The sequence below is a fragment of the Ceraceosorus guamensis genome (assembly GCF_003144195.1).
Source record: "Ceraceosorus guamensis strain MCA 4658 unplaced genomic scaffold IE81scaffold_30, whole genome shotgun sequence".
Taxonomy (NCBI): domain Eukaryota; kingdom Fungi; phylum Basidiomycota; class Exobasidiomycetes; order Ceraceosorales; family Ceraceosoraceae; genus Ceraceosorus; species Ceraceosorus guamensis.
The window spans coordinates 1-22,951 of NW_020290025.1; the positions used below are offsets into that span (position 1 = coordinate 1).

At 55.7% G+C, this 22,951-nt stretch overlaps 7 protein-coding genes across 7 annotated transcripts; 4 read left to right on the forward strand and 3 right to left on the reverse strand.

The window, feature by feature from the left end:
• IE81DRAFT_302143 (alpha/beta-hydrolase) lies at positions 1-1,579 on the reverse strand. Its single transcript, XM_025512251.1, has 3 exons — positions 749-1,579; positions 343-657; positions 1-259 (listed from the first exon to the last, which is right to left on the reverse strand). Exons 1-3 carry the CDS (start codon positions 1,361-1,363, stop codon positions 179-181), a joined length of 1,011 nt encoding a protein of 336 aa, XP_025369505.1. The 5' UTR covers positions 1,364-1,579; the 3' UTR covers positions 1-178.
• A 382-nt stretch (positions 1,580-1,961) lies between these two features.
• On the forward strand, positions 1,962-3,343 carry IE81DRAFT_323492 (NAD(P)-binding protein). The gene is made up of 4 exons (XM_025513965.1): positions 1,962-2,334; positions 2,415-2,746; positions 2,831-2,903; positions 2,984-3,343. The coding sequence occupies exons 1-4, from the start codon at positions 2,198-2,200 to the stop codon at positions 3,234-3,236; spliced, it is 795 nt and encodes a 264-aa protein (XP_025369506.1). The 5' UTR covers positions 1,962-2,197; the 3' UTR covers positions 3,237-3,343.
• Positions 3,344-3,623: 280 nt separating this feature from the next.
• On the forward strand, positions 3,624-9,741 carry IE81DRAFT_347454 (P-loop containing nucleoside triphosphate hydrolase protein; the record flags this gene model as incomplete). The annotated part of the gene is made up of 26 exons (XM_025516148.1): positions 3,624-3,993; positions 4,060-4,110; positions 4,344-4,624; positions 4,690-4,752; positions 4,817-4,830; positions 4,903-4,957; positions 5,022-5,049; positions 5,110-5,185; positions 5,261-5,408; positions 5,465-5,529; positions 5,587-5,780; positions 5,839-5,940; positions 5,996-6,084; positions 6,147-6,316; positions 6,381-6,399; positions 6,473-6,719; positions 6,774-7,012; positions 7,085-7,191; positions 7,254-7,322; positions 7,394-7,456; positions 7,520-7,841; positions 7,921-7,934; positions 8,006-8,204; positions 8,268-8,355; positions 8,418-8,520; positions 8,703-9,741. 26 exons carry the CDS (start codon positions 3,624-3,626, stop codon positions 9,739-9,741), a joined length of 4,215 nt encoding a protein of 1,404 aa, XP_025369507.1.
• Positions 9,742-9,835: 94 nt separating this feature from the next.
• Positions 9,836-12,246, reverse strand: IE81DRAFT_323498 (hypothetical protein). The gene is made up of 6 exons (XM_025513966.1): positions 11,526-12,246; positions 10,643-11,383; positions 10,425-10,567; positions 10,222-10,353; positions 10,088-10,148; positions 9,836-10,010 (listed from the first exon to the last, which is right to left on the reverse strand). Exons 1-6 carry the CDS (start codon positions 11,967-11,969, stop codon positions 9,933-9,935), a joined length of 1,599 nt encoding a protein of 532 aa, XP_025369508.1. The 5' UTR covers positions 11,970-12,246; the 3' UTR covers positions 9,836-9,932.
• Positions 12,247-14,877: 2,631 nt separating this feature from the next.
• IE81DRAFT_347456 (hypothetical protein) lies at positions 14,878-17,115 on the forward strand (the record flags this gene model as incomplete). Its single annotated transcript, XM_025516149.1, has 3 exons — positions 14,878-15,160; positions 15,248-15,364; positions 15,440-17,115. 3 exons carry the CDS (start codon positions 14,878-14,880, stop codon positions 17,113-17,115), a joined length of 2,076 nt encoding a protein of 691 aa, XP_025369509.1.
• A 250-nt stretch (positions 17,116-17,365) lies between these two features.
• IE81DRAFT_133553 (hypothetical protein) lies at positions 17,366-20,018 on the reverse strand. The gene is made up of 5 exons (XM_025510286.1): positions 18,774-20,018; positions 18,639-18,704; positions 18,404-18,540; positions 17,919-18,334; positions 17,366-17,849 (listed from the first exon to the last, which is right to left on the reverse strand). Exons 1-5 carry the CDS (start codon positions 19,855-19,857, stop codon positions 17,786-17,788), a joined length of 1,767 nt encoding a protein of 588 aa, XP_025369510.1. The 5' UTR covers positions 19,858-20,018; the 3' UTR covers positions 17,366-17,785.
• A 232-nt stretch (positions 20,019-20,250) lies between these two features.
• Positions 20,251-22,675, forward strand: IE81DRAFT_323501 (putative NMD3-nonsense-mediated mRNA decay protein). Its single transcript, XM_025513967.1, has 4 exons — positions 20,251-20,809; positions 20,878-21,007; positions 21,075-22,274; positions 22,365-22,675. Exons 1-4 carry the CDS (start codon positions 20,462-20,464, stop codon positions 22,382-22,384), a joined length of 1,698 nt encoding a protein of 565 aa, XP_025369511.1. The 5' UTR covers positions 20,251-20,461; the 3' UTR covers positions 22,385-22,675.
• The last annotated feature ends 276 nt before the right edge of the window (positions 22,676-22,951 follow it).

The following is a 22,951-nucleotide window of genomic DNA, read 5'->3' on the forward strand; positions in this document are numbered from 1 at the left end:
CTATGTATAGGTGACTAGAGCGTTTTGATACCTACACACCGGTATGATCTTCAATGCGGCCGCTTTCAGGTGCCATTCATTCATTACAGAGACCGTGCGAGGCGGCAATCTATCTGATCAGGGGAGACTTTGCTGGACTTGACCCCATCTAGCGCCTGATTGGGAGCGAAGTGACGACCTACAAGATGTGCTCCTGCTTCAGTATGCTCAGCAGCGTCTCGAAGTAGGCTTCAGTCTGTAGGCTGCCATCGTGGGTGCCCTGCGGCGGGAATATCTTGTGGTCAGTCTCTGCTAGCAAAGAAGCCTTCTGTGGATCTTCCTCATCTCGTATCTGTGGCGCACCTTGTAGCTGTCTAAGTCGACCGTGACGGAGCCACCTTGGGTCTCGAGCAAGCGTTGAAGATGCTCAGCAGCCTCTGTGGTCTGCCCTACGCTCAAAAGCTCATCCTCTCTAGAATGCAAAAGGTGCACTTTGGGTGCGTTGTGCGCCGGTGCCGCATACGTCCCCGGCATGGCGAGCGTCCAGGATTCGAGCGATGCTGGGAGATAACGCTCTGCTGCGTCTCCTTTTTGCGCGCCATTACCGAACGCTTGCTCCACGAATGAGATGTACTCAGGATATGCGCGCAGCATGGAAATGATGGAGTATATGCCAGACTGAGCAAGGAGAAAAGCAAAGGCGAGTCAGGTGTTGTGCACCCCGCGGTTGGCGGATGTACAAGAACGTGCCGCTCCTCCACCCACTCACCACGCCTACCCATGCCCTGATCCGCCCGCGAGCCTGTCTGCCTAGGCTTGGCATGGGTGCAACTGCGTCCGCTTCAGACGTCGTGCTTTTGCTTGCGGCATTCAAGCTCATCGCTGCCACCATGTGCGCTCCGACGCTGTGGCCAACCAGCACAGTTCTCGACGCATCAAAAGTCTTTCGCCATTCCTCTGGTGGGTGCTTGGGATCCTCGACGAGCAGAAACTCTACAGCTCTGAACGCGTCGTGTGCGTGCGCTGGATGCAACACTTGTCCTCCTGTTGCCGTAGAAAGACGATAATTGACCAGCGCTACAGACACACCACGTTTGGACAGGTGGCGCGCCATGCTGTAGTGATCTGACTTGTCTCCACTCCGCCAAGCACCTCCATGGATGAAGATCAACAAGGGCGGCGGTGGCGGCGGTGCCCCTTCCTCGCCTGCCGCGCCATCCACACTGCGACTTGAGCTCGCACGAGCTGACCGCACTCGCTCGGCAGGGAACAGATCCACCTGTTGCAGCTCGCGAGAATCGGGTCCTGCGTAGGCAAGCGTGAGCGGAGCGAGCTCGAGGCTGCGGCGCTGAAATAGGCTGGCGATCCTGCTCCAGATGCCCATGATGATGACGATGGACTGTCCCTTCCCCCCGCCCCTTTCCACGACCTCACGTCGATGCTGCCAAAGCTGAGAAGCAGGGATGAGCTCCGACAGGCGAGCTCACTCTGACTGCGATGGTCGATGGTTCATTCAGTCGCGAGTCTGCGTGTGATTTGATTGTCTGCGTTGCAAAGTCGAAAGTGTTCATTACCTATCATTATTGTCACTCGCAACAGGATGAGCTGCGGGATCAAGATTCAAGATCTACTCAAGACTCATTCAAGATTCGTGATTCACGATTTGTGATCCGTAATTCATCATTACCTCACGCTGAACGTTGTTTATTGGTTTAAAGATGGAGAAAATTCACGAGTATTCAAGATTCAAGATTGTTGTGATTCTGTTCGAAACAAGATCGCGAAGCGCACACGACTCAAGCCGACAAAATCTTGAATCGTGAATCTGAATCTGCATCAAGAATTTTGGATTCAAAATGACACGTGAGCAATTTTACGCCCTCCACATGCGCAACGAGCTTGATCACCGATGCCGCCGCCATCGGGCTATATAGAAGAGAATATGTATAGCCGAGGGCGGGATAGACGATGGCGATAGGACACAAGCCTCCACGCATCTCGGCACGCAAGCGAAGTTGAAAGTTTGGAACTCCGCACTCCGCACTCCATGCACCCTGGCCGACCGCTGTTGTGTGTTCCATCCTGCTCATCGGTCGGAAGGCCATTTAAGGATGGAAGAGAGCTAGCATCTCTGCTCCCGTCATGGAGCCCGTCATACCCCTCTTGACTGCGCACCTCCTCCTCGCAACCCCTGCTGAAGGTACATCCATACACTACCATGGCTCCCACTGACACACTCAATTTCCAGTGCGTCGCCATCACTGGCGGCGCTGGTGGTCTAGGGCGGGCACTGGCAGAGTACTTTTTGAAGCTCGGAAAGAAGGTCATCATCGCCGGGCGCACCGAGTCAAAGTTGTGAGTAGCGGAGTGGCTGCGTCTGAAACAAGGCTGCAGCCTGCATACGCTTACACACGCAAGAGGCTGGGCGACACAAGGCAAAAGACTTCCAAGGAGCTGGGCGATCTGCCCTACTACGTAGTCGACACGTCCAACCTCGACCAAGTCAAGACTTTTGCGCAGAAGCTCATCAAGGAGCACCCGGAGGTCGATGCTGTGGTGGCCAACGCAGGCGTTCAGCTGCCGCTCGACGTCAACAATCTCAAGCTGGAAGATGTGGATGCGGAACTTCGGACCAATGCGCATAGCCCTGTTCACTTGGCCACCCACCTGCTGGACCACTTCAAGTCCAAGCCTGCTGCGCGCATCTTTTACGTCTCTAGCGTGCTCGGATTCGCGCCTTCTAGCATCCTCAATCCCGTCTATAATGGTGCGTTTGGTCGACATGCTGGCGGATGGCACTGTCGACTTGCTCACGCGCGCCCATCCACTCACTGCTTCTCTGCACACACAGGCACCAAAGCTTTTATCCACTTTTGGGCCATTGCGCAGCGAGTGCAGTTGAAGGAGACCAACGTGCGCGTAATGTGAGTGTGGGCGATTGTGACAGGGGAGTTCCGGGCACGGCGATGCCTCACAAGCGCCTAACGCCTTCTTCTACTTGCAGCGAGCTGGTCCCACCCTCTGTGGCCACCGAGCTCCACAGATCTCGCGTGGATCCGGAAGACTCGCACAAGAACCCGGAAAGCTTGCGCGTGGAGCAGTGGATCAGCGATACGGCCAAAGGGCTCGAGTCCAATGCGGACACTGTCTCTGCCGGACGCGGCATCGCATTGACGCAGAAATGGGACGAGACGTTTGGGCAGAGCGAGACTATGAAGAAGGCTGCAGCGTCATGGAAGGGCTTCCCCACCAAGTAGCTCCGTCACGATCACACTCGCGAGACGGCGTCTGCAATAGATGCATCTCTGCTCCAGACTATGGTGTTTATTCGATTCACGATTGTTGACTGGCAATGAGTCGTCGCAGCTGATATGGAGCTTCCATTCTTGATTCACGACTGAGGTCTTGTGTAGAGATCAGTCACGAGTCAGAAGAGTCTGATCTTGGCTGCCTGGCTGCCACGGTGGGAACTGCGCCTCGCACGTGATTTCGACGCGCTCGCCAATCGTGAATCACGGATCGCGTGTTGGGGCAACGAAAGAAGAAGAAGCGTGCGTGTATGCGTTGCGTTGGCCGTCCTTCAAACCACCACATTTGATTCTTGATTCACCGTATCAACTAGTCTTGTCTCGCAGATACCCAAGATGGATGATGATAACGCCTTGTATCAGAGTGTTGAGGCTCTCCTGCGCCCTGCCGAGGAGGACTATAGTCGCCCATCAACGCAGCCTGCGACGCAGCAGCAAACACGCAATTTTGACTTTGAATCCGATTCAGCAGGTGGCGCACCGCCACATCGCGCGCCCCTGTATTTCATGAGCGAATATCGAGGACTTCAACCAGCCCAACAGGTCCCTTTGAGGGCATTGTCCCATGTCTGGAGCCACTCACAGCCTGAAGGCATGGACGACCTGCCTCAACGCTCCTCGCCAACGCCTGCATTTGTGTTTGGAGCAGGCCCGAGCATTGACCCGGCTAACCTTGCCTCCACAGGTTTCGTCGAGCCTCGTCTTGGTCAGCCATTCTGACCATTCGCGATGCTGCGCAGAGCTCACCTGCTGATATCCATCCCGCCCGCAGAACACTCGCCCCAACAGCATTCGATTGCGGGCTCGGGCCCAAAGACTGATGGTCAGCAATGAATTGAGCAAGGGTGCTAATCGCATACAAGTGGCTGATCGCTTGCATCCCATTACACTTGCGTTCACGACCACTCACAATGCAGTGGTTCATGCTCGACAGCGGCATGGGGTGCAGCTGCGACCAGTATCAATCTTACGTGCGCTCTTCCAGCGCATACATGCCTCAAGGCACTCCTGTCTGATCCTGCTCCAGGCTCCACTGTGATGTTCCCCGCTTCTCAGCGGACATCTACAGGTCACTCTTTCAATTTCCAGCTTTCAACGCTGTTCAGAGCACCGTCTTCGACACGATGCTAAAATCCGATGACAATTGTGTGGTCACAGCGCCCACAGGAGCGGGAAAGACGGCAATCTTTGAATTCGCCATCATACGCATGCTTCAGAACCACGGCGTCAACGCCAAGGCGGTCTATGTTGCTCCAACCAAGGCGCTGTGTTCTGAGCGGGCGGCCGATTGGGCTGGCCGCTTTGCGCACGCCAATTGCACCGTAGCCGAGCTCACCGTGAGTGCTATATGAGTGGCGACGACTGGCACTCGTTCGCCGACAGCCATGCTCTCCTCTCTTAGGGCGACAGCGGCAAAGGCGATCTCTCAATCACCAAAAGAGCACGTGTGATTGTGACCACGCCTGTGAGTGCGAGAGGTGTGCAGCCCATGCGTGAATGAAGCGCTGATCCGCTCCCAGCCTGCGCAGGAAAAGTGGGACAGGTCAGCTCGTTTCGCCATAAAGTTTGGAGACACATGATACTGACGCGCTACCAAGCGCAGCGTCACGCGTAGCTGGCAAGAGGGACGTGCGATCTTTGACAAGGTCAAGGTCTTGATGATCGATGAGGTCAGTCTTTTAGCACGACGAGAAGCGCGTGCCGTCCGGCAGCTCAACGCTCCCAGCTCTTCAGGTCCACATATTGAGGGAACGGCAACGCGGTGAGTGTCGTACGCGCCCCGTTCGTACGCACGCCTTGCTCATCACACACTCTCGACTAGGGGCGCGCGTGGAAGTACTCGTTTCCAGAATGAAGACGTACGGCAATAACGTGCGCATCATTGCCCTTTCAGCCACGTGCGTCTGACTTGCAACAATGTCTTGACGGGATCCACGATTGCTGACGGGCTTCAAACTGAAACATCCGTGCAGAATTCCAAACGCTTCAGACATTGCGCAGTGGCTGCGCAGCTCTGGCGGCAGCTCCAAAAACGGCATCGAGCTCTCCGATGCCACAGTTCCAAGTGCTGCAAAGCTCTTTGAATTCGGCGAAGAGTTCCGGCCATGCCCACTCAAGAAAGTGAGTGCCTGCGATCGCGCTTGGCTGCGCCCGATGCTCACCGCATCCGAGCACAGTACATATATGCCTACCCCAATCCGACCGGCGACTTGTGGAGCTTCAACAATACCTTGAACAGCAAGTGAGCATCCATGCGTGCGCTGCGCAGGGACACCCTGATCGACCATGATCGTCGCAGGCTGCTACCTTTGATCACGGAGCATGCCAGGCGGCGTCCAGCCCTGATCTTCGTGGCGACGCGCAAAATGACGGTGCAAGCTGCCGAAGCTATAGCGAAAGAGTTCAAGATCCAGGAAGAGCGAGGAGAAGTGACGCCTTGGTCCAGACCATCCGCAAACCAACTCTCGTCTTATATCGACCCGCAGCTACATGGTGCGCACCACTGTGGCTCGCGCGATAGGGAAGAAGCTGACTGTTGCCTTCTTCTCAGACCTCGCTCGTGTCGGTATTGCTGTTCACCATGCCGGTCTCGATCAGCAGGACCGTCAAGCTGTCGAAAGAGACTTTCGCAGTGGTGCCATTGGTGCTCTTTGTGAGTGTCCTATGATTGCACTCGCGCTCTCTGCTGATTTGCTGCATTGCGATAGGTGCAACGAGCACGCTGGCGGTGGGCGTCAATCTTCCCGCCTACCTCGTAATCGTGAAGGGCACCAAGAAGTACGATGGCTCCAAAATGGTACGGCCTCGGGGCTCACGCGTCTCGCGCTACCTGCGCTCACTTTGTTGCCCGCCGTTTAGGTTGATCTGACTGACTTTGACTTGTTGCAAGCAATCGGGAGGGCTGGCCGACCCAATTACGATCGCGAAGGTGTGGCGTGCATTCTTACGGAAGAAAGGGAGCGCAAGCGAATCTCGGAACTCGTCCAGGGAGGGACAAATGTCGAGAGCGTCCTTCATCATGAGCTCATGTGCGTGCCGAGTCAACGCGTGGTTGGCAAAGGTCATTGATGGACATCTACCTATTACTTGCAGAGAGCATGTCAACGCCGAGGTGGGTCGCAGCAAAGTGTAGAGCAAGGTGTACAGTGCATTGGAGAAGTTCGCTGATGGGTGCTCATGTATAGCTCACCCTGCGAGAGAGAACCGAAGAAAGTGCCATTCAAGAATGGCTGGAGTCGATGTTCTTGTTTGTCAGGATGCAGAAGAATCCGAGCCATTACGCGGTAGCAGGCGTCACCTCTGGTCGGGCAGCTTTCAGCGAAGTGAAGGCAGCCATCCTGTCAAATGCGCTAGACAAATTGCAAGAGCATGGTTACATCTCCCGAGAAGCGACTTCAGACTGTTCTGGCCTGATCTGCTCCACCGACCTCGGTGAGTCTTGTTGCTCAATGTTTCCGAGCTTTGGCTGATATCGCCCTCAAACAGGCAATATACTTTCAAAGTACTACCTCGGGCTGGACACGCTTCACAGGCTCACGCGGGTTCCGCGCAACGCCAAGACTGGCGATATTCTAGAGGCTATATGCCAAGCTGAAGAGTGGAAGGAATTGCGATTCAGGTCTGGCGAAAAGGCTGCTTGGACAAAGGTCAAGGGGCACGAAGCCATTCGGTTTCCTCCAGCCAAGATTACGACTGCGGCAGATAAGGTCACTCTTATCATACAGGTCAGACATAAGCAAGGCCTTTGTCTGCCTGAGTCTTTCTAAGTCGTCAGCTCACGCCTTTCGATGTCGCAGGCGACGCTTGCTGGGGTCACCATTGCGGAGGCAATGGAATGCGACAAGAGCGAACGTAATCACAGTTTTCAGGACGTGCACTACGTATTTGAGCGCGTCCCGCGCATGTGAGTCGCCGAGACGATATAGTTCCATGACCCAACTGATCGAGGCGACGCTTTATCGTCAGTCTCAAAGCGTTGTTAGACGTTGCCCTTCTCAATGCCGATGGGGGAACGGTCAAGTCTGCCTTTGAACTGTGAGCATCCTGCTTGGGGCCTTCGACGCACGTCGCTGCGGCTGACGATTGTGTAAACTTCTCCTCCTTAGGCTGCGAAGTGTCAGCGGCAAGGCCTGGGATGGCACATGGGCAACGCTGCGCCAATTGGACGGGTAAGCTGGTTCAGAGTAGAGGACAGAAAGTGCTTGCAACTCATCTTTCGTGTGCTCGACCAGCGTTGGCGACAAATCAGCAAGGATCCTAGCCGATGCCCGCCTGACAGACCTGACGTCGGTCATGGATTGCACACCCGATAGAATCGAAATTCTTCTAAATCGCAAACCACCGTTCGGCAAGAAGGTGATCGAGAGTGCAAAAGCCTTGCCGAGGTTTGCCATTCACATTGAGCTGCAAGAACAATCTCTGAAAGCGGTGTCCGGTCGAGGCGTGTGCGGATCCGTCTCTGCAACAGTAGAGCAACAGCAGGAGGAGTGCAAAGGCAAACGGTTTGGACACACCATGTTTGTCGTCTGCTTGGCATTGACCAGCGACAACGAGGTAAGGCATCGCGTAGTCGCTTTTCAGCCTGTTCATGGTGTCCCGCTGAGCCGAACTTCTGCATTCCGCACACCACCAGCTCGTGGATTTCAGGTGAGCACCATATCGGTCTCTGCATAACGATGAGCCGTGGACAAATGTTTCCTCAACCATGCGCCGGGCAGAAAGATGCCCGTCAGCAAGTTGTCGAAGACCAAAACATACTCTTTCAAGGTCACATTCACCAAGCCCTCGCAGTCTTTGATCCTCATTGTTGGATGCAGCGAAGTTTCGGGCACCGCGGTTCGTGCGGATGTGAGACCTCAAGGCTTCTCACCACAAGACTTCCCAGGACCAGCACTGCTGTATGGAAATTCTCCTTGCGTGAGCCAAGGTGTTGCTAACAAGCAGGAATTTTGCGTGCTGAATCTATTTGCCAAATCACAGGAGGATCCCACAGTAGATGAGTTTATGGCCGAGACAGCCTCGGGCGCTCGCAGCTACACTACCTCTGCTGGTCAAGCCCGCAGTATCCGTAAGTCCCAGCTCTACAGTTCCTGTTGCGCGCGGCCACTCATCCTAGCTGCCGCCTCGAAGCAACATTGAGCACCGCCGGTTGCGGCCGAGACGACAGTACATGCATCGTGGAGCAGCGCAAAGAAGCGCATACGCACGAGAAAATGCCCAACGGAAACTACAAGTGAGTCTTACGATCTTGGCTCCTGCACCCGAGCTAATACTCCGAAGACCGTTCAGATGTAATCACCAATGCAAGAAGGAGTGTGCGCATAAGTGCTGCCGAGAAGGCTTGAAGAAGCCACCTCTGCCTTCGAAACGGCAGGCATCGGCTTCCAAAACAGTGCAGCACTCGTTGCTACAAAGGATCAGTAGCATGGCGGGAAGCCCTACGGCGCCCGCTGCGGACTGTGCAACCCGCAAAAAGGACGATGCGACAGCCTTACCGCCGGAGCTGGATCTCAGCTCGAAGCGAAGTCGGCAGGAGGCCATCGACCTGCTCCCAAGCTTCAGGAAAAAGGCAAAGCCGGCGAGCGCAGACATTGATCAGATAGGTGAACTTCGGCGTGGTACCTCAAATCAGCGCGATCTTGGATCAGAAGGCCAGCAGGATGGTCGAAGGGCTCGGAAACGCCTTGTGGACCTGACCTGGTGCGACAAGGAACCAGACTTTGGGCTGCGCGCAAAGGTCAATGCAGATTCCGAACGACGAAGTCTATCACCTCATCTTCCTGATCTCGTATTGCCTCCGCGGCCAGAACACAAGCACCAGAGCGAACGCGAACAGAGCAATCTCAACCAAGCCGCCCTCGACGAATACAGCGAGGAATACGACGAGCTGGAAAGTGGCCTTGATCATCACGCGCTGGACGAGATTTACGATGATATGGACGAGCTCGAGCCTGTGCGACCCAGTGTCGAAGATTCCATTCCCACGGAGGCACTTGACTTTGGGACTGGCCAAGCTGCCCCACCGATGCACAACAGCGAGCAAGACTTTGATTCCTTCATCAACCAGATTTGTGTCATAGACGATTCGGAAGAAGACGAGTTGATGGAACAGCCTTGCTCACTGCCGCAGCAGCCTCACCCTTTGCCCGTGTTTCGTCAATCGTCTTCGAGCCCTGCTGCAGGCCCGCATCACGCTGAGCACGCTAGCTTTGTCGTGCAGCAGTCCCGCGTCAGCTCGCCACGGACTCATACAGGCCATCCATCTGCCAAAGATTCAGCACGATTCGAGGCTCAAAGTGGAGAGACGGGCCTTTTGACCGAGTCCAACAACGCGTTTCGGAGCGGCGAAGTTTCCGTGCCTGGTCCTGCAGCTCCAGATGAAGACATTGTTGCAGTTGAAGAAGAGGACGACCTGGACGCTTGGCTAGCCGAGCATACCACCATCTCGGATTAGATAGAGTCTCGAAGTGCCAGTCAAAACCTCTTGCCACTGTCATGGACGAGATCATAGTCTTGGTATCTGAGGAAGGCCTTCATCAACCACGCTTTTCTCGTGAAGAAGGGGCGGCCGCATAGCGAGCCCGTGACAACAAGGTGACATTTCGAGAATAGATGACTTCATCCGCGGCTTAAACGGGCGCAGGCTCATTCTGGCGGAACTCTACCTTGGCTGAGCTCGTAGAGCTCGACAATGGCTTTGCGGAAATGATCGATGTTGAAGCCCTGACATGTATGAGGCGACGGGCCTGTCAGACCCATGAAAACTGCGCCTGCGGACTGTGGAGGCCTTCTGGACTCACGATCATGCCAGCATGCTTAGAGTGCACATCTGTTCTCAAGACTGCAAGCAATCCGAGATGTCTGTGGGGCAAAAGAGACGAGTGGTTCAATCTTCTGTACCAGGCGGCACTTGGGGCGATACGGTCCAACTAACCCATTAAGCTGCGAAAAGATGATGGTCGTGTCGTTGGAAAGCCGAACGGAGCTCGAAGATTGCTTCGCGCCGACAGACGCTCTTGGAAGCTGCGAGGAGCCCATTTCAGCGTTCTCTGCAGGCCTCAAATTTCTGGCATGGGGAAAAAGAAAAGACATGAGCCATGAGAGGAGATGGCGTGCGTCGACCAGTAGCATGCTCACGAGTAGAGTTTGGTGAAGCGCAAAAGGAAATCCAAGTAGTCGCTCGTCACGTCAAAAGTGTTCCCATCCGAAGGGCCAGTGTCTGTGCACACGAACGTCCGACTAGGAACATCGAAGATGGATGCTTTCTCGAGTTTGCAAGACTGTGCACGAGAGCCGGACAAATGTGCTTCAGAACGCTGTGTTGCCTTGCAACGGCATTGCGAAGAGTTACTCACACTGCAAAGATGGTCGCAGAGATCCTCTAGCGTTTCGACCACGCTGGGTTGAACGAGGCCCATTTGCACCTTCGAAAAGGCGATGTTGGCGCTCGTGTCGAAGATAGAAGTAATGTGGAAGCTCAGTTTCACGTCCGTATCCAAAGAAATAGCACCCATCAACGCAGGAGGGATCGCCTGAGCCTTCCTGGACTCGTCCAATGCTCCTCGTGCATCGATGGCCGATGCAACATGCTCTGATCCTCCCGCTGCTCTAAAGGCGCTCTGACCCGGATGCGGAGACGAAAAGCCGGAAGGTGTGGCCGTTCCGGTCGCATGCTTGCCAGAACCGCTTCCCGTCATCTCCTTGGTCGAGCCAAAGCCTGATGCATCTCCGCCCGCGGATCCCAAGGCGTCTATTGAATTGGTCATAGAAGTGACCCCAGCCACATTCTTCGCGGTGGCTTCCGCGCTTAGCACATCCGTGCCCTCGCCCGGCTCGGCAGATCCTTCCATGGCAGCCAGATCCACCGTGGGCGATTGCAAGATGTCGATACCGCTAGGCGCAAAGGTGAAGGATGCCGAAGCGTCTGCCAGATTGTCGTACACGCGCTGCTTCACGTCGTGTTCCGTATCATCCCTGTAATCGTCGCTCAAGCCGTCCACCTTGTGAACAAAGATGTGGAATTGGATCTCTGGATTATGGGCGTACGCTTCGATCAGAATTCCGTGCAAGCGACTGACAGAGTCGATCAAATCGTCCTGTAGCCCAGAGAGAAGCAGCGAGCGGTGGTGAGTCCGCATCTCGGGTGGATTCACAAAGAATGCCGTGCGAGCCAGCAGCCCTCCCAGGAGGACATGATCCGCGAAGGAGCGGCTCGATGCGCATCGCATCCGAACTCACCTGAGCATCGATGACCCATACCACCGCTCCCGTCTGAGTCCAACGGAGCTGACCCGCAGTCCCAGCAGCAAAGCCTTGCCAACCAGCGTTGCCTTTACTAGCATCACCACCGGCATTCGAAGTGCCTTGTTGCTGAGCATGAAGCACTTGTGCGCTGCTACCGCTACCTTCGGCCCCAACAGCCAGTCCAGGAGTGTCCCAAACCTTGACCTTTGTCCAGATGTCCAGATCCAAGTAGGAGGGCCGAGCGGTGGAATCGATGAAGAGCGTGTCGTTTGCTGGGAGCTGTTTGTAGAGGTATGAGACGAGAGAGGATTTGCCTGATCGGCGCAGACCTAGCAGAAGAATATTTTGCCGATCGTTGTTGCTACCTGCAGCCGAGACTGACGCATTGGCATTGGCGTGGGCGTGGGCATGGGCTGACGGAGCGAGGGCGGTGGGCATGATGGCTTCCTAGAAGAGGCGCAAGGCACTGACGGATGGGATTGCTACGTGCCGTGTGAGTTTGTGTGTCAGCGCGCGTCACAGAAGAGCAGGATAGAGGCGCGCGGAGCGAGTGGAGGGAGATGGGTGAGAAAATGCGGCAGGGAAGCTCTTGGATAGCGAATGCGGTATATGTGTGCTCAAGTCAGTTCCGCATGTCGATGGCGAAATTATCACGAATCGTGAATGTGAGAGCCTCTTGTAGAGAGGCATGAGTCACGAGTCGTGAGTAGATGATGGATGCATGGCTGCAACAGCCCCGAAGTGAATCGCGCATAGCTTATCAGCCAGCAGCAATAATAGGACTCGCGCAGTTGAAATACCATGGTGACTTGTATAGTTGCATGTGCGTGCATGCAATCGCGGATAATCGTCAAAATCGATCGTTTGCCATTCATCATTCACATTCGTGATTTGCATATCCGCGCGATGAATACGGAACTTTCAATAATGATGAAGCGAAGGAGGGATCCGACTGTCATGACGGCCCACCGACATATCTTTCCTTCCCTCTTTCATTCGAGATCGCGATCGCCGGCGGAAGCATACATGCGCGTGACTCTCACACGCGCGGCTCATCAACATCCGAGAACGTCGCGCCACTCGCGGGTCGATCAAGAGAGAGACTCTACTCTCGCAGCAGGCATCATGTAGCGGTATCTTATTCAACGACTTCTCCAAGACGGATAGAAGAGAGAGGCGCGCGACGTGAGTCAATAGTGAAGTGCATGGAGCTCGTCACAACACTCACACTCGCGAATATCGGTGCACGAGTCGCGAGTCATAATAGCGTCGCAGAAAAGAGTCTCGGAGGAAAGCTTAAATGTCCCTGGAGTTCGCTGGGCAGATTTGACAAAATGTAATGACAATCTGGTAGGTCAGGTTAGGTTCGAGTCAAGAGTGGATTTCCACCCTGATCGACCTTGCTCCGGTTGTCAGTACAACAAGTGTCTCAGCCAGAGTAGTAGTAGTAGTAGTGATGTCGGTGTATACTGGTAAGGAGACAAACACTCGTACGTGACTCGTGACTCACGCTTCAACACTCCTCAGACTCGTGTCTCGTGACTGCACATGCTGTATAGAATTTTGAATTTCGTGCAAGCGTGGTCTGCGTATGCCTCACCCTACTCCTCTACATGTGTATAGAAGAGAAGTTCTTGCTCCGCCCGCTGGGCCAATCGTGATCGAATCACGAATGAGAATACACGACTCACAGCCACACTTGGCTCGTCGAGGACGGGCCAAGATCGCTCCTCGTCACCAAGCGATAGCGTCATCGGTGTCGAGTATGATGACTCTTGACTTGCTTGGTTGTTGAAGATGAAGAAGAGGTCGATGCATGGAGCTTGTGCTTATCGGATGCCTGTCCCGATGCATCTCCCCAGCATTCAACATTCGACTTCTGGCCATACAATCAGAGTCACGTGGATCATGAATGAATGAATGGCCCATGCGGACATATGTAGCCCACGCAGGGTCGCGGTTTGAGCCAGACCGGATGATTCCAGGCACGCATATGCGCCATCCTGCACATGTTTCATGCATCGCTACGCCCATGCAAGCAAAGTCGTCTGCGTGCAGATCGAGGTGGCGGATACACTGCTGTAGTGACTGTGCCCGCCCACAACATTTGCTACACACAATACTGATACGCGCGCAGCCCGCCCTCGGCTCCCGCAGACCTGCGCACGCAAAAAAAGCACGGCCATGAGCTGCGCGCGCGCGCGCGCGGATCTATGCAATTCAACGATTGTTACCCTCGCGGTGCATGTGCTGCAATCGTGGCGGCCACGCGCGGGCGCACGCGCAAAGGCCGCGATTGAGCGAGCTTTGTTGAGCGGCGAGCCGCGGCGCACCTCCTACCGCTCAGTCGTGAGTATACACGATGCTGGGCCTGAGCTGTTGGAGCTGCCGGGGATGCTGATGCTGCTGCTGACTCTTTGACTGCATGCGTCTGCATGCATGCTTCGTGGTGAGGGCTGAGTCTAATTGAGGCGCCATAGCTGGCGGTTTCCAGAGCCATACGCACGCAGCTAGCACATGCAACTCCCATGCCACGAGCACCGGCCTGACCACGTCGCATCATCAGCAGCAGCAGGCTGTCGGGCAGGTCGCAATTCTGACTGCGCCTATACCTCGCATCGTTGTTGTGACGCGCAACTGCGTGCGTGCGTGCGTCCACTTACAGTACACAGTGCAGCTATGCCGCTTGCATGAGTGCTCATCGTCCACAAAGAGTCACAGTCATGAGTCGAGAATTCTGCTGCCACTTTCACGATCCGAAACTCCCACAAGCCTAACCGCCACCATCCCTTTCGTGCTCGAGGAGGACTCTGCGTGGTAGATCCATTCCGTCATCAGGAGCATAGCTTGGCAAGCTCACTACAAGATCGTTGAGGTTCTGTGACATTGCACACCGACAGCCAGATAGCCAGCCAGCCAGTCCTGCAAAGCTCTGCCTCATCGTCCACGGCCATAGCGACTTTCATCTCCACCAGCCAAGTCTTCACCTCCACCAACGTTGCGCTTGCGCAACGCACCTCGCACACTTCTAGACGTCCACACTCCCTAAATCAGCTCGCATTGGTGCGCCAGCTCGCATCTCTCGCTGCAAACAACGGTCAAGAGACAACACCTCTGGTCGCAACGTGTCACAACACTTGACGTGAGAAGGGCAAGAAGGGAAGCAAGCCAGGTTCAGCTTTTGAGGTCTTTCCATCTTCTTGAACTTCATCCACTTGCGCAGGAAGGTGTCATCTGCTCGACCCTCCCTCACTTCGCACTCTCGACTATTCAGGGCCTCCCGCACGCAGTCCCCACCCCCTCTTAAAGCATACATCTACGCTCTCCTCCACTCTACACAAGCACCATGTCTGGGGATTACAATCTTCGTCCTCCCCATTCGCCAGCTGGCGCACCGACCGGTCTCCACCGCAGCAGCTCCCCTGCCGCTGGAGCGCAGCGCTACTCGCCGGCTAGCAAGCCGACTGCTCATCAGCAGTCGCATCCGCAGCAGCACCATCATCATCATCAGCAACCTCAAAAGAGCCCGCTGCTGTCCCAGCAAGCGCTGCACTCGGCTGGCATTCGCCCCAGCTCCGAGATGCTAGGTATGGCAGCGGCCCTGCAACAGCAGGGCAACACCGCCGAATGTGAGTAGGCCGAAAATGCAGCGCGAAAATCTGGACACACGCCCGTCCCATCACATCGCGCTCATGCGAGCCGTTTGCATTTCACAGCCGATGCTATTGACAAGTGGTTCGAGGATCTGCGTCACTATGAAGCCACACTTGAGGAGATGGCTGCTGCCTCTCTCGACCAGAACTTTAAAGAGGAGCTTTCTGCCATTGAGCAGTGTGAGTCGGGCTGAATTCGAAAATTGAATGGGCGAAAAGGCCCTTGCTGATGCAGCACTTCGCCGCGATGCCTAGGGTTCCGCGTTCTCTCCGAGGCTGAGCGCACAGCCGCTCTCTACTCGCTCCTCCAGGAGTCCACCCAGGTGCAGATTCGCTTCTTCATTACTGTTTTGCAGCAGATGGCTCGTTCAGACCCTATGAGCGCTCTGCTGAGTCCCAGCCATCCTAACAACATGGCCGACCAGATGGAAGCAAAGCTAGCTTCCCTAGGGCTCAAATCGCCCTCCGCCATGAAAGCGCCTGCTTCGCCTGGCGGTCGCAACCTTCGCCAGTCGTCTGACGCGGCTGGCTTCCTCTCCCCTAATCTTGCCAGCATGTACGGCAACCCTCCAGGCAGCGCTGGCGTAGGCGGCGATGCTGCCTCGATGCTAGCTGCGCAGCGCGCCAAGCTCAAGTCGAATCGCATCTCCGCTCCGGGTCAGCTGCCTAGCGATGCAAGCGGCCGCAACTTTAGCGGCGGCAGCCTTGACCAGGTCGCGGAAGGACAAGACGCCAGTGGGAACGCGGCATTGCGACCCAAGAGCACTGATGGTCTCAGCCAGGCCACAAAGAGCCCTCGTGCCAATGGTCCTCTTGATGATCAACTCAGTCCCATTCAAAGTGGCAGCTGGGCTAGCATGGTCAACACGCCCCTCATGCCCATGTTTGATGAGAAAGCCCAAAAAGGTCAAGGTGCGTCCAACGTCGATTTGGATGCCGCCACTGCTCAGCTCGCCTCGGTCGCCGGCGGCAACAATGCGTCTCGCGTCATGCTCGACCCAGACGTGGCCAAGTTCCGTCGTAAGAGCCAGCAAGGCGCGCCTGGCTCGGCATCTCAGAACACCAATGGGCAAAATGGCATTCACGGCGTGCTGTCCGGCATGTATGATGCTGGGCACAGCCCAGGCGCCAGTCCCAATTTGCCTGCATCTGCCACTTCTCCAGGCCCTTGGAATGCCACTCAGAACGACTTCCTACGCCATGCCATGGCCAATGTCTCCCCCGCCGCTTCTCAGGGAGGCTTTAACATGGCCATGAGTCCCAACGCGCTCGCTGGACTTCAGAGTCCAAGCGGAGGTCTGGGCAACCCAGTGAACATGCAAATGATGAACGCAATGGCTGCCATGGGTGGCCTAAGCAACATGAGTGCCGCACAATTCTTGGCCATGCAGCAATCGATCTTGCAAGCTCAGACTCAGGCCGCTGCTGCAGCTGCCGGATCCGCTTTCAGGCAGCCAGCTAGCGGACGCGGCAACTCTGCGTTCAGTGCTGGTCTCTCGCCTCCTGCCTCGATGGCCAACTCGGGTCGCAGATCACCTGGAACAGCACGCACGCCAAACACTGCTCGTAGCGGGGCCCCTAGCAGTGCTGGTCCTGGCGGCGAGGAAGAGGTGGCACCCTTGTCAGTTCTGGAAGATGTGCCAGCCTGGCTTCGATACCTTCGTCTTCACAAGTACACGCCAAACTTTGAAAAGAGCAACTGGAAAGAAATGGTGCAGATGGATGACAAGGCTTTGGAAGAGAAGGGCGTGGCTGCTCTAGGAGCTCGCAGAAAGATGCTCAAGACTTTCGAACTGGTCAGGGAGAAGCATGGCATTCCTCATCCGCCTGGTCATGTGCCTTCGTCTGCCGCGGCTACCACTACTGCCACTCCCAACGCGTCATCGGAAGAGGCTCCTGCCCCGCCAGCAAAAGACACAGACGGCGCTTAGCGTGACTGCACGACCCATCGGCATTGCCCTTGCCAATACGTCAAAATGAACAGCTTTCTCCTCGGATGGACCAAGCCACGTCTCCTGCGCCCTACACAGCGGCGCGCAGGGCTAGCGGCGTTCACCGATTCTTACGTTTCGTGCCCCAAGTACATCATCGACCCTTTTCCGATCTGCCCTTTTGACCCCCCCTGTAAACCTGCGCACACAGCTTTCACATAGTAGCGTTCAGATCCGCACTCGTGTGGCCTTTCTGCTCTTCTCGAAATGCCGATCCCCGTCTTATTCTTGGACAGCGCTCGCGCAAAAGCCGCATAGACGTTATTCGAGGATCATGTGTGAGAGAGTGCTCGGGCGCTCAAGCCGATGGTCACTTCAAGGCGGATGACGAAGCGTGCCTTTGGTGTTGTCCGTTGCCGTCCAATTCCCCGAGCGTGCAGCCGTGAGATTCATGTTGGCGCGCGAAGCAGCAACCTTGAATGCAAATCGTATTTCAAATCTGCTGCACTCGGACGAGGTAGCGCTCTGCATCCCCCAATTCAGAAGTCACCAAGGTCCACCTCCAGATCCTTGGTCTGCTGAGAAGCGGCATGCGCGGTAGCGGTATTGGAAGCCGATACGATCTTTTCGCTCTTCTGCTCCTGCGACTCGTTTTCGCTCTGCAAGGCATTCAGCTTGCTCTTCTCGCCCGCCTCGGCCGCCAGCGCTGCGCGTTTAGCGGCCGCTTTGCGCCTCTGGTGAGGTGAGGTGAGTGGCAAAGCAATGAGGTTCGTTTCGGTCAGCATCGGAACTCAGATACTGACCGTTGCTTTCGTACACTCACATCCACGTCGATCAAGCGTTCCTTCTCTGCTCTCCTGTTGCGCTCATTCATCTCCGCAACTGTCAGAGCGTCAAATTTGCGAGTCGGCACTGGCGAGGCGGTGCCAGAGGCGCCATGACCGTTGGTTAGGTCGCCAAGGCCAGGTGGTCTGCTGGGCGGAGGACCGGGTGGAGGACCTCTGCCATTCGAGCGAGATTTCTGTTGCTCTTCGAACGCTTTTCGAGCTTCCTTGCGACGCTTAACCATGTCAAGAGCCTCTACTTGATCCTGGACCAGCTTTTCGACGAACGCTTGCCAGGCTTCACCAGAGTCTTGTACTGCCTCAGATGACGGTCCTCTTCTGTTCTTGGCCCTGAATCGATGCTCTTGCACCGCATTGTAGCGTGACACCTCGTCCTGCAGACGCAGAGGGGCTAAGTCAGACGAAAATGCTGAAGCAGCAGCAGTTTTCGCATCTGCACTCACTTCCGAGAACGGCGAGTTACTCATTTGACTCAGTGAGAAGGGCCCATGTCGATCGACTCCAAAGTTCACATATATCTCTAAGTTTGTGAAAGCCCGCCCATCCCCTAGGTCGTAGTAGCGCCTGCCCTCTTTCACGTCTGGCGCGCGGAACGTGGGCCGAGAGCGCTTTGGGGTCAGTCGACTGGGCAGGATTGTTATACACGGCAAAAGCTTAGCAGCGTTACCCATGACGCACTTTCAATCTGATACACTCGGTACAGCTGACGACCTCCTTCCATGATGGCTAGACGCACAAAGGAGCCTGCCAAGATATGCAGCCCGACAATCAGTGCACTGTGAGGGCACTAAGCGCTGACATTACGCCACTCACCGACCAGGGCGTCCTGCCAGCCCGTCTTGAAGATGTGCTTGGAGACGGCATCTCTAGTCACTCTAGCAGCGTTGAGTACGTCCTTGCCAGGAGGCGTCCACTCCTTGCCATCTTCCAGTCTCCTCGCTTCTCTTCCTGACGCTTTCGAAGTGCTACTCGCTCCTCTTCTCGAGCTCTCAAAGCGTCCCCTGCTTGCCTTCCCGTGTCCGTAGCCACCATCCGAATCGCTCGCATAGCTGTCTTCCTCATCTTCCGGCTCCTCATCATCTTCGCCGCTCTCCAAATCTCCTCTTCGCTTGCCTGGCGACTCGTCGGCTCCTTTCCCACCCGCTTTGGCTCGCCTTCGACGCTGCAACTCTTGCAACTTGGCGGTCTTGCTGTCGCTCGCGCCAACTCCTTTGCGAGCTCGGCCCGTCTTTCGCAGACCTCGGTCCGCCTCGTAATCGCTCTCCTCCTCCTCTTCTGCCGACAGCTCCTCGTCGTCATCCTCAGCAGGCTCGTCCTCGTCGGCATACCTCGTGCTGCGTGCCTTGGAAGCCAATTTGAAAGAGCCCTTCTTCTTGACGGTCTTTGACTTGCTTGCGCTCTTCGTCTTGGTCTTGCTCTGTGCGGCACCACCACCACCACCACGGTTATGCTGAGCCTGCTGACGCTGCCAAAGCGCCTTCAGTTCCATCTGCTGTCTCCTTTTGCTGATCTGATCTCTTCTAGCAGCCAATTCCGTTTCCCTCTCGATCTCGGGCATGTCCAGCAATTGCTCTCTGTCTGCTTCGGATTTGTAGATCCCTTCTACGGGAAACACGTTCGCTTCTAGCTCTGTCGACCCATCAGATACTGCATCTTCGTCGGGAGAACCCTCTGCGTCCTCCTCCTCCTCCTCCTCCTCTTCATCTTCATCTTCATCTTCATCTTCGTCGTCACTGTCCAGCCTCTTTCGCCTTTTTTTGGCACCACCGCCACGTTTCCGCGACGTCGAGACGCCGCCACCAGCTTTCCTCTTCGACCCCGTCGATGCCCGTCGAGCATCGTCTTCCGACACATCTCCTCCAGCGAGAGCTAGCAGCTCGTCGTCCACATCTGACATAATGCCGAGACTTCTTGGCAGACAATGGTGCGCCCGAAAGTGCGTTGAAGGCGAAGCAAAAGTCGCAAGAAGATGGAGGTCAACCTCTAGGCGTCGAGATTGTAAGACAATGTAATGGAAGCGGAAGGCACCTCGGCCGTCTCAACGTGAAGTCGCGAGTGATATGTGAGTGAAACGACTGCTGCGACTTCGCGCCCAAGCTTGATCGCGCGGCCGCGGTGAATGCATCACGCCTCCGTTTGCATGCGCGCGCATGAGCCCATCATGCTGTGCGGACGACATGTTCGGCACGTGACCTGATTATTTTTCTCGAGAGCAGGCTTGCGCGGACATAAACAAGTACGTGTAGCTGATGCGCAGTTGCTGCTTGATGTTAGACCCGATCAAGCACATCTTCACCTTCACTCACCAACTTGGCACACCGCAGTCCCCCGTTCCAACGCAGCCGTCCCAAGCACTCGGTCGCGCTCGAGCTTCCCGCACACTTGACGCTGATCAAGACTTTGTCGCGTAGGCACGCTCTCTGCAACCCTTGGACGTGCATGCACACGACAGCGTGTCGCCACCCACTCACCGCCCATCACCCTCCTCACACATACCCACGATGGAGCTCGCAGCACAAGCACCTCAGCAGGGTATGGTCCTCTGCGCAGACTGCGGAGTTCCCATCCTTCCTTCTTCTGCCAACCTCTGCCTATCCTGTCTTCGCAACTCGGTCGACATCACCGAAGGCATTCCCAAGCAAGCCGCTATCAACTTTTGCAGGAATTGCGAGCGGTACTTGAACCCTCCTCAGACTTGGGTACCCGCAAAGCTGGAGAGCAGAGAATTGCTGGCCATCTGCTTGAAGAAGCTCAAAGGCTTGAACAAGGTCAGACTCATTGATGCTGGCTTCATTTGGACAGAACCTCACTCCAAGAGGCTCAGAGTCAAGCTCACTGTGCAAAAAGAGGTGAGCGAGGAGCGCGTCCCGATACCCATGCAGCCGCTGATCACTGATCGTGCTTGCTGGTCCGACAGGTGCTCACTTCGACCATTCTGCAACAAGTGTTCGAGATAGAATTCGTGGTGCAGTACGGCCAGTGCCCAGACTGCACGCGCATGGCTGCCAAGAACACCTGGAAGGCCATGGTTCAAGTCCGTCAGAAGGGTAAGCGAAGTACTTCCTCATCCACTGCACGCCTGCCCGCTCACACCGACTCTGCATGTCTTTGTAGTACCTCACAAGCGCACATTTCTGTATCTCGAGCAGCTCATTCTCAAGCACAATGCTCACAGAGACACTGTCAGCATTCAAGAAAAGAAGGACGGCCTCGATTTCTACTACTCTCAACGAGCACACGCAGTCAAGATGTGCGAGTTCCTCGCCTCTGTGGTGCCGGTGCGAACGCAAGCGAGCAGCGCGGTAGTGAGCATGGATATCCACACGTCGACGGTGAACAACAAATTCAGCTACAGCGTTGAGATTGCGCCCATCTGCAAGGACGACTTGGTATGCCTACCCAAGAGCTTGGCGAGGTCCATGAGCCAGATGCCTCAATTGGTGTTGTGTCAGCGAATCAGCAACACTCTCAAGTTCATCGATCCTGCAAGTCTTCAGGTGGCCGATCTGGCTGCTGAAAAGTACTGGAGGGAGCCAGTAAGCAGCTTGTGTGCCATTCCCGAGCTCGTCGAGTTTCTCGTGCTGGACATTGAGCCCACGGGCGTCACGAACGGAAAGTGGGTGGCAGCTGATGCGCAAGTCAGTCCGCTCAATGCGACTTCCTTCGGACAAGCAGATGCAGTGTATCACACACGCACGCACCTGGGTGGGCTCTTGCAGCCGGGAGATACAGCCATGGGCTATAATCTCCGATCGGCCAACTTCAACGATGCGCTTTGGGATACGCTGAACCATGATCAGACGCCGGACGTGGTGCTCGTGCGCAAGAGCTATCCGGACAGCAAAAAGCGCAGACGAGGCAGAAACTGGAAGTTGCGCAGCATAGCCAAAGAAGCTGGAGATGACTCTGGCGAGGGAACTGGAAGAGGGGCTCTCGGTCGCAAGGGAGGCCTGGATGGCAAGAAAGTGGAGAGGGACTACGAAATGTTCTTGAGAGAGCTTGAAGAGGATGAAGAGATGAGGAGCGGCGTGAACCTCTATAGAGATCCGGAGGCTGAAGAGAGGGCCAAGAGGAGAAGAGAAGCAAAGGCGCTTCACAGAGCTCGCAAGCTCAACTCTAACGACGGCGATGCTGATGGCGGCATGGAGGTGGAGGATGCTGCGGATGCTGCGGTCGAGGTTCGTGGTGCGGCTGCACTGGACGGAGCTATGACGGACGACGATGGCTTCACGACTGACGGGGAGAGCGAGTGGGGAGATGATGACGATATTCCCAAGATCAGGGACGACGAGTTGTTGGCCGAGGAGCTCGAGGGTGAGTGGTCAAGCTGGAATGCCTGCCTTGCGCTCGTTGGGAGCGTGTAGCTGACATGGCGCGTTGTACCTCTAATCTCGCGTCGTTCAGGTATGCAACTGGACGAATGAGGGTTGTTCCGAGATGCTGCAGCGTCATGCGACATGTTCGTGCACCTGTGTATCCGATCGAGCCTTGATACGTTTTGCCTGCCTTGTTTGCGCTCAAGTCTGGCCCCACTGTTCGTCACTCTTCCACGCACGCGAGTGTTTGGACGAGACGAGCTTGATTAGACATCACGCAATGATCGCTGCCAAAGTGATATGTATTTTGCAGCTACAAACCTCGATGCAGGAGTCCGAGACGATGAGAGCGAGCACGCTCTCGAGCGGCCTCGACATCAAATTACACGATTCGTGAAGCTGCTTCTTGAGACGGTCACGTGCGCGCGCGTGTGTTGATCTGGCAAGCCATGTCGCGAGGGCAAGTCGTGCGCGACACTTGACGCGCCCGTGGCGTTTCACAAGCAGTCTTTTCCTGGTGAAACCCTCCCTCCATCATAGCCGACACATGTAACACTCACGACTTTAGCGCGTCTCTTCTTCTTCCACGAACCTTTCTGACTGACCAAACGTTGGAAGTTTTTTTGCTCGAGGCTGTCGGACCAAGCGTTGAGCTGTCACAGCTTCGCGCCGGAA